Raw genomic sequence first — 10232 nt, 5'->3', positions numbered from 1 at the left:
TTGTTGAGAGTGGACATAACAATGAAAAAAATAAAGATATCAGTCTCGAAGATTATGAAAATGACGGATCTATCAGGAATAATGTTTGATGATTGATTCACTTGATTTGTTGTTTTTGAAGGAGCAAAGTATCATAAAATTAAGGGGTAATTGCATGTTAGTCCCTTAAATCAGTCTTAATGGCAAAATAGTCCCCTAAAACTCAATATTTTCTAGTTGGATTAAGCTTTAGCCCAACATATAAAACTACCTAAGTGCCCTTGAGTATACAATACTCTCCCAAGTAACCGAAATACCCTTGTTCCCAAATTTTTCCCGCTCTCTAAAAGGAGAAAAGGCTCTGTATTGGATTTGGGGAAGCTCCTGACAGATGGAGAAGAAGTTGGTGGGTTTGGGTTTTAGTTGGAGCGGGTTGCGAGTACAAACTTGTCATGAAACGGGTTGGTAAGGTTTTAAATGATAAGGTTAATTATATGTGGGAGTATAATAAACCATCTAATTCCGTTAAAGTTAATAGAAGTTCACTCTCATAAATAATATCACCTAAGATGAGCGATGGATTTGCAAGAAAGTTTGAAGATTTGAGGAAGTAATAAACTCATTAGACTTGAGTTTATAATATTCTTGAACTCTTCTTCCATAAGTTCTACTACTTCTCCTTGGTCAACCATCACCATGTCTTATATTTGTCCAGATGCTTGTGATGTATATGGTTGTAAACATAATAACATAAACTATTACACGTGAGTCAATTTCTCTATACTTAGGAAACGACGCGCGTTATGATATATATGGAGAACGATACATGATACACATCCCATGTGACAATTTTAATCATTAGCAGAATTTTTTTTTTTCATCTTACCCATAAACGGTAATTTGTTGTTAAATATGGGATAGCACGCATGTACTTGCCATTTGCTCACCACTCTAGCCCTTGACAAATTATAGATATCACGATTAATATGAAGTCACAAAGGCAGACCCAGAAACTTTGCTCGGTAGGGGCCAGATTGTAAGCATAGTTGCATGGAACCCGGTTCGTTCTGGTTCAGGGACGAAAACGTAAGCGTGGTACGCCACTCATTAAGAATGAGTGTAGGCTTATATAGTATGCTAGGGAATGTGGTACGTGTTGGATTTGATTCTTAAATGTAGGAATTTAAGGATTTACAAGAGTCAAATTTAAGCAATATGCTAGTTGACATTAGTAATGCTAATAAAAAGAACCTTGAGAATTATGTTGCAATCAAGGTATGCATACTTAATTTACTTAGTTTCTCATGTTTTTTTATTTTTTATTCTTTTGATGGTTTGAATTCTAAATCGAGTCGATGAAGTTGGTGAATCGGGTCGTGTTCCATCACGAACCAGGGATAATTGAACCCAGGTCGCAGTTCGCTATAGCATCCCACGTTCCCGACATCTATGATTATAAGCTACAAGTAACTAGTATATGATACTTTTAGCTAAATATTAGGAGCTTTTCATATTAGTCCCCCAAATATTTTATGTTTTATAATTAGTCCATCAAATCTTCATATTTTGAAATTAGACCCCCAAATTTTAAATATTTTAAGATTAGTCCCCTAAACCTCTTGAAGTGTTTTAAAATTAGTCCCTACAGTTAGTACTGGGTTGAAAGATTTGGGGGCTAATTTCACACGCTTTATGTATTGGGGGATTAATTTTAAAATATGAAGATATGAGTGACTAATCTCAAAGTATGACAAATTTGGGGAACTAATATCGAAAAAACTAATATTAATGATGCCAATACAAATGTGCTATGTAGAAATAAAATAGAGTCAATAGAAGTACCTAATCAAAATTCTTTACAATTGTTCCCTCCATGTCGCTCACAATTCGCGAGTAGATTCCTCTCGCGATTATAGAAGCGGAGCGAAGACCGGAAGAGGTTTTGTTTCAGAATTTGGATGAATCGATCACCAATGAGAATTTAGGTACTAGGTAAAGCATTCTGGTAAATGGTATGAGTTTGGCCCTATGCGTTTATTTTCAAAAACCTTGGCTACGGGGTCAACAATATCAAACATTGAGGGGGCAGTTTGAAAATAAGGGCCTCATATTAAATATTAATCTTACTAGGTCAGTGGGGGCAATTGCCCCCACTGCCCCCACCTTGGATCAACGATATCCGAGACTCACGCAGGGGGTAACTATCTCCCTCCTCAGGAATACTTAATTCAACTCATGCATACTTTACTACCACCATTATATTAATTACAAAACTTCCACCAATAAGTCTTAACCTTAATTGATTCCACGTTCTATCTTCAACATAATCCTTTCAAATTTTTATATACACCTCGATAACTTTATTAAATTCTAACTTACCCCTCAAGTTTTCAAAAAAAAAAAAAAAGAAATCAGCTCAAGAAACAGATAGTTACTTGGCAGCATGAGTATGCTCGAGGGTATAGTATCCAGCATGATGCCCGAGCTCCTCCACCGAAACATCGGATCCGATATGTCCCAGTACGTCAAGATTAAGCTTCTTCTCGACTATCCGAGGGCTCGAAGACGCTGCTGCCCCATCTTCGACCTCGTTATCGCCCCCGTCGAACCCCCGGAGTCCAGGGAACAAGTTGAGATCTCTGATGAGGTCGGCGGCGAATCGGCGAGGAGATCGATGGAACGATCGAGAAGGATTAGGGTTAGGGTTAGGGTTTGCGGAGGAAGCGAGGAGGAGGAGAGAGAGGGAGAAGAGAGTGACGAAGCGAGGGAAGGAGTCCATACTCGAGTTCGGGAAGTGGGAAAGTATTCAAGTGGTCGTCATCTGTTAAGTGCTTGCTGCGGTCAGTAATAAGCCCAATAAGTATGGGCTTATTACGTAAGTCGGCAACTGGACTTCGGCCCATAACAAATTTTGCAGACTGTTTTTAGGCCTTGAATAGGCTCGCTAATGGTGGGCTTAGATTGTAACTGGACTTCGGGGCCGTAATAGTAAATGGGTCAGCGGAAAAAATAAGTATGGTAATTACGTAGCAAACTGAAATGGTAATTACGTAGCAAACGGAAAGGAAAGGTAAGGAATGGAAGTGAAAAGATAAAATGTTGTTTGGGAGTTTAGTCACGGTAACAGAAGTAAATTTGTTTTACCTTTGTTTGGGAGTTCTATATTAGAGGATGGAAGTAAAGTGAATATAGTCAAAGTTACATAAATACCCTTATATATTGGATGAGAATAAATCTTGGCCATAGATTTCAGTGTGATAAAGGTATAGTTGTCTTATTACATTATAAAATTTTACACTTGTTTCCATTACTTCCTCTACCGCCCAAATTAGAGGGGAGAAAAATGGGTGCAAATTTTACACCCGTTTCCATGTTCTAACCCCTCGAAAAAACTCCCAAACGAGGTGAAAACAAAATTTCACTTTAACTTCCATTGTTTCACCTCCATCCAAACACACCACTCGCTTATATTTTTATAACGGCACTGTTTTTGTTCTTGTTTTCTCGAAAAGATAACAAATTGAAGATAATTTGGTCAGCATTTATCGTTGCTCAACTTGTTTATAATTATCATCCCTCGACTCGTCTATTAGCATTTTTCTCATATTGAGAAATACGTAAGCATAACAAATTCATGAAACTCATGATTTGCGAAGGCAATTTTTGTGATGGATTTGTTAGTCTAAGGTGTAGATCCAAAGTTCGAGACAAGAGCTGGAATAAAAAAGATTAGAAAAACACGCAGACAGATCTGCGGTCGACCGCGAACGTGCACAGGAGACTGGGAGGGCCTGGATCAGGTCGCGGTCGACCAGGCCGGTCGACCGCCAAAACCCTGTAAGTATTTTGGTCTCGGGTTTTGATTGCGGTCGACCGCGCCGGTCGACCGCCAAACTCTCTGGAATCTGATCGGTCGACCAGGCCGGTCGACCGCGAGTATTTTTGGCAGTTTCCTGTTCCTTTTGGGATTCTGTTTCAACCAGAATTCTATATATACCCCAAACGATTTTAGGGTTTGTAACAACATCAAAAAGAGAGCTTTTTGACTGCAAAGAGAGAGAGAATCTCATAGAGATTAATCCCTTGTTTGAGAGCTTGTATTTTCTTCTTCAATTAATAAAGAGATTGTGTGGTGTGGCTCCCGAGGACGTAGGCATGTTGCCGAACCTCGTTAAATCTGTGTTTTCATCTCCTTTACTGTTTTTTTGCAAGTTAGATATTTATTTGTGGTTTTATTCCTACTTTCCTACTTTCAACACAAGGTCTGGAAGGGCAAGGGTTCGATTGATTGTTTCGAATCCCCAACAACTGGTATCAGAGCTTCGTTTAGCAATTTGTGTGAAAGCCATGGCAGAGGAAAGCAAATCAAAGATCGAGAAGTTTGACGGTTCAGACTTCGCCTACTGGAAGTCACAGATGGAGGACTATCTATACCAGAAGGACTTGTATCGTCCGTTGATGGGCAAGGAAAAGGGAAAGAAGAAAGAGGAGTCAGATGGTGATTGGGAGGTACTGGATAGGAAGGCTCTAGGGCAAATCCGGTTGTCGCTCGCCAAATCAGTAGCCCACAATATTCTAAAGGAGAAGACGACGGTGGAGCTTATAGAAGCGCTCGCGAAGATGTACGAGCAACCGTCGGCAGCAAACAATGTGCATCTAGTCAAAACTCTTTTCAACCTCAAGATGGCAGAAGGACGGTCCTTCACGATGCATCTCAGCGAGTTCAACACGATTGTTGATCAACTTATCTCCGTGGACATCACGTTCGATGACGAAGTGCAGGTCCTTCTACTACTATCGCAGTTGCCGGATAGTTGGGTAGGTTGTGTGATGGCAATCAGTAATTCGGTGGGGAAAGAGAAGTTGAAGCTGAATGAGGTTGTTAGCATGATTCTATCCGAGGAGGTTAGAAGGAAATCGTCTGAATCAGAAGGTTCAGGTTCAGCCCTAAGTTTCGAGCAGAGAGGCAGAAGCCAGAAGAAAGGGAACCAGAATAGGAATCGATCGAAATCAGTAAAGAAGAGGCCGAACTCGAAGGTTAGATCCATCAAAGGGAAGTGTTGGAACTGCGGCCAGGAGGGTCATATGTCTTCGATCTGTAAAGCACCAAAGAAGGATGCGGGTGAGCAGGAGGTTCATATCGTGCAGGATGCATTGATCCTTGCTATGGATAGCGATTCTGATTCTTGGGTCATCGACTCAGGAGCCTCTTTCCATGCCACTGCTAATAGGAAACTACTTCAGAACTATATTGCAGGGGACTTTGGCAAAGTATATTTGGGGGATAATGAACCTTGCAATATTGTTGGAAAGGGCGACGTTCAGATACAGATAAAGGGCTCTAAGTGGAATTTGAAGAACGTGAGACACGTGCCGAAGCTGAAGAGGAATCTTATTTCGGTGGGACAGCTTGGAGCAGAAGACTACGTTTCGATATTCACCGGGGATTCGTGGAGAATCTCCAACGGTACGATGGTTGTTGCCCGAGGTAATAAAACGGGAACTCTCTACCTCACTTCACATGCGAGTGACACCCTCGCAATTGCAGCTGGCAAGGAGAGTACAGATTTGTGGTACAACAGGCTGGGACACATGAGCGAGAAGGGGATGAAAATTCTACATTCACAAGGAAAGCTAACCGGGATCGACACCGTGGAAGTCGGGGTTTGTGAAGACTGCATCTTTGGGAAGCAGAAGAGGGTTAGTTTTCAGAAGGGTGGAAGGCCACCTAAGGCTCAGAAGCTAGAGTTGATTCATACAGATGTATGGGGCCCAGCCAGTGTGTCTTCTTTTGGCGGTTCGAGATACTACGTCACCTTTATCGACGATCACTCGAGGAAGGTGTGTGTTTACTTCATGAAGCACAAGTCAGAGGTGTTCGAAATCTTCAAGAAGTGGAAGGCCATGGTCGAGAACGAGACAGATCTGAAGGTGAAGTGCTTGAGATCAGATAATGGTGGAGAATACGAGCTGGAGGAGTTCAAGAGGTTCTGTGCTACGAATGTGATTCGCTTAGAGAGGACTACTCCAGGGACGCCGCAGCAGAACGGCATTGCAGAGAGGATGAACAGGACCTTGACAGAGCGTGCGCGGAGCATGCGATTACATGCAGGTCTGCCTAAGACATTTTGGGCGGATGCGGTACATACGGCAGCATACCTTATTAATCACGGGCCATCAGTTCCATTAGATTTTGGGATTCCAGAGGAGGTTTGGAGTGGAAAGAAGATAAATCTCTCACACTTGCGGGTATTTGGTTGCGTGGCTTATGTTCATATCAGTGACCATGTCAGGGACAAGCTAGAAGCTAAGTCACAGAAGTGCACATTCATTGGATACGGCATTGATGAGTTCGGGTATCGCCTTTGGGATGAAAATAACAGGAAGATCATCAGGAGCCGGGATGTGATATTCAATGAGGAGGTGATGTACAAGGACAGGGACAATGCCAAGGATAGCCAAAGCAGTGGGAACAGCACTACGGATACAGGTGGATCCGAGTACATGGATTTGGAGGAACTTCCAGATGGGGACGGCGATGTCAGTTCTGACCGTAGAACGGAGGAGACTACAGGTGCAGAAACTACTACCCAGGGCGTGAAGCTTAGGAGGTCATCCAGGGTACCCAAACCAAATCCCAAATACCTCTCGTCACTTGATTATCTACTCTTAACAGATAACGGAGAGCCGGAGTGTTATGAAGAGGCAGTGCTACCTCTCGTCACTTGATTATCTACTCTTAACAGATAACGGAGAGCCGGAGTGTTATGAAGAGGCAGTGCAAGTGAGTGAATCTCAGCAGTGGAAGCATGCGATGCGGGAGGAGATGGATTCTCTACTCACTAATAAAACATGGGAGTTAGCCCAGCTACCTGCACAGAAGAAAGCCTTGCACAATAAATGGGTCTACCGGGTCAAGCAGGAGAGTGATGGAAGCAAGAGATTCAAGGCCAGATTAGTCGTGAAGGGGTTTCAACAGCGGGAAGGAGTAGACTATACAGATATATTTTCCCCTGTTATGAAACTCACAACCATCAGAGTGGTGTTGAGTTTGGTAGCTGCAGAAGACCTCTTCCTTGAGCAGTTAGATGTGAAGACTGCCTTTCTTCATGGTGACTTGGATGAAAAAATCTACATGAAGCAGCCTGTTGGCTTCTTAAAGAAGGAAAGGAAGAGATGGTGTGCAAGCTCAAGAAGAGCTTATATGGTTTGAAACAGACTCTGAGACAGTGGTATAAGAAGTTTGACAACTTCATACAGAACAATGGCTACAGAAGATGCAATTCGAATCATTGTTGTTATTTCAAAAGGTTCGAGTCCAGCTTTATTATTTTGTTATTATATGTTGATGACATGTTGGTAGCAGGACCATGTTTAGAAGAGATAAATAGTTTGAAGAGACAGCTAGCAAAGGAATTTGCAATGAAGGATCTGGGTGCAGCGAAGCAGATTCTAGGGATGTGAATCAGTAGGGATGAAGCTGAAGGGACATTGAGATTGAGCCAAGCTGAATACATTGAGAAGGTACTTCAAAGGTTCAACATGCAGAATGCTAAAGTTATTAGCACACCCCTTGGAAGTCAGTTCAAGCTATCTGAGGAGCAATCACCTAAGACAGATGCAGATAGAGAGCATATGAGTAGGGTGCCATATTCTTCGGCCATTGGGAGTCTCATGTACGCGATGGTTTGCACGAGATCGGACATCGCCCATGCAGTGGGAGTTGTGAGCAGATTTGCAAGCAATCCAGAGAAGCAGCATTGGGAGGCCGTGAAGTGGATAATGCGGTACTTGAGAGGGACAACAAACAAACCACTATGTTTCAGGAGTAAGGAATTGGTACTGCAAGGATACGTGGATGCGAACTTCGCCGGTGATCATGATACGAGGCGAAGCACCACGGGGTATGTTTATACCTTAGCGTCGACAGCAGTGAGCTGGGTCTCACGTCTGCAGAAGATTGTGACTTTGTCTACAACCGAGGCTGAGTATGTCGCGGTGACTGAAGCAAGCAAGGAGATGATCTGGTTGAACGGGTGCTTAGAAGAGTTGGATCTAAAGCAAGGGAGAGGAGTTCTTTATTGTGATAGCCAGAGCGCTATACATCTTGCCAAGAATCCAGTATATCATGCCAGAACGAAGCACATCGACGTCAAATACCATTTTATACGCTCGCTGATCGAGAACGGAAAGTTGCATTTAATGAAGATTTTGGGGAGTTAAAATCCGGCGGACATGTTGACGAAGGCAGTCGCCATTGAGAAACTGGAGTTGTGCGCAACTTCAGTTGGCATTCACGAGTAGAAGACGAAGGCGGAGCCACACTACGAGGATCGGCGAGATCGCCGGGATATTGTTGATTGAAGGAAGAATTTTTCGGGGGAAAAGATACATGCGAAGAAGGGGAGAGTTCGGGGGAACTCATTGCAGGCACTTTGGTCTCCAAGTGGGAGATTGTTAGTCTAAGGTGTAGACTCAAAGTTCGAGATAAGAGCTGGAATCAAAAAGATTAGAAAAACACGCAGACAGATCTGCGGTCGACCGGGTGGGTCGACCGCGAACGTGCACAGGAGACTGGGAGGGCCTGGATCAGGTCGCGGTCGATCGGGCCGGTCGACCGCCAAAACCCTGTAAGTATTTTGGTCTCGGGTTTTGATTGCGGTCGACTGCGCCGGTCGACCGCCAAACTCTCTGGAATCTGACCGGTCGATCGGGCCGGTCGACCGCGAATATTTTTAGCAGTTTCCTGTTCCTTTTGGGATTCTGTTTCAACCAGGATTCTATATATACCCCAAACGATTTTAGGGTTTGTAACAACATCAAAAAGAGAGCTTTTTGACTGTAAAGAGAGAGAGAATCTCAGAGAGATTAATCCCTTGTTTGAGAGCTTGTATTTTCTTCTTCAATTAATAAAGAGATTGTGTGGTGTGGCTCCCGAGGACGTAGGCACGTTGCCGAACCTCGTTAAATCTGTGTGTTCATCTCCTTTACTGTTTTTTTGCAAGTTAGATCTTTATTTGTGGTTTTATTCCTACTTTCTTACTTTCAACACAAGGTCCGGAAGGGTAAGGGTTCGATTGATTGTTTCGAATCCCCAACAGGATTGCGTAGAGGGTTTGGTTCATATTAGTTCTAAATTTTAGCAGTGAGATCATAGTCCAGGTAGGATACCCACCGATTCCGGTCTATAACATTAACGGTGTGCCAAATGAATATATCTTCTCCAAGAAGTAGTCTCAAATATTTGTGAACAAGAAGCATACGTGGATCCAAGGTGGGGGCAGTGGGGGCAATTGCCCCACTAACCTAGCAAGATTAATATTTAATATGAAGCCCTTATTTTCAAATTGCCCCTTCAATATTTGATCTTATTGACCCTGTAGGCAAGGCTTTTGAAAATAAACGCCTAGGACCAAACTCAAACCATTTACCTGAATGCTTTACCTAGTTCTCATTGATGGTCGATTCACCCAAATTCTGAAACAAAAACCCCTTCAGTCTTCGTTATGCCTCTGTAATCGAGAGAGGAATCTACTCACGAACTGTGAGCGACATGGAGGGAACAATTGTAAAGAATTTTAATTAGGTACTTCTATTGACTCTATTTTATTTCTACATAGCACATTTATATTGGCACCATTAATATTAGATTTTTTTCCGATATTAGTTCACCAAATTTGTCATACTTTGAGATTAGTTGCTCATATCTTCATATTTTAAAACTAATCCCCCAAATACATAAAGTGTGTGAAATTAGCCCCTCAAACCTTTCAACCCGGTACTAACTGTAGGGACTAATTTTAAAACACTTCAAGAGATTTAGGGGACTACTTTTAAAATATTTAAAATTTGGGGTTCTAATTTCAAAATATGAAGATTTGAGGGACTAACTATAAAACATCAAATATTTGGGGGACTAATATGAAAAGCTCCTGATATTTAGCTAAAAGTATCATATACTAGTTATTTGTAGCTTATAATCATAGACGTCGGGAACGTGGGATGCTTTAGCGAACTGTGACCAGGGTTCAGTTATCCTAGGTTCACGATGGAACACGACCCGCTTCACCAACTCCATCGACTCGATTTAGAATTCAAACCACTTAAAATTTTGAAGAAAAAAATAACTCTTTGTCAAAAGAATAAAAAATAAAAAAACATGGGAAACTAAGTAAATTAAGTATGCATTGTTTGGTTCAAAAGTCGCTGCTGTGGAATTCATTATAACTTTGTTCGATTACAACAAATTCGAA

The 10232-nt window shown here is 42.2% G+C and overlaps 1 protein-coding gene across 1 annotated transcript in view; it reads right to left on the bottom strand.

Moving 5' to 3' along the window:
* Positions 1-2792, bottom strand: part of LOC109850021 (serine carboxypeptidase-like) — a 14125-nt gene extending 11333 nt beyond the window's left edge. Inside the window, exon 1 of the mRNA XM_020419917.1 lies at positions 2415-2792. Within this exon, the coding sequence (XP_020275506.1) occupies positions 2415-2758 (344 nt within the window). The 5' untranslated portion in view covers positions 2759-2792. The remainder of the gene's footprint in view (positions 1-2414) is intronic.

The sequence above is a fragment of the Asparagus officinalis genome, chromosome 7 (assembly GCF_001876935.1).
Source record: "Asparagus officinalis chromosome 7, Aspof.V1, whole genome shotgun sequence".
Classification (NCBI taxonomy): domain Eukaryota; kingdom Viridiplantae; phylum Streptophyta; class Magnoliopsida; order Asparagales; family Asparagaceae; genus Asparagus; species Asparagus officinalis.
Note: the sequence above shows the minus strand (reverse complement) of the source record. Positions and strands in the feature narration are given on the sequence as shown.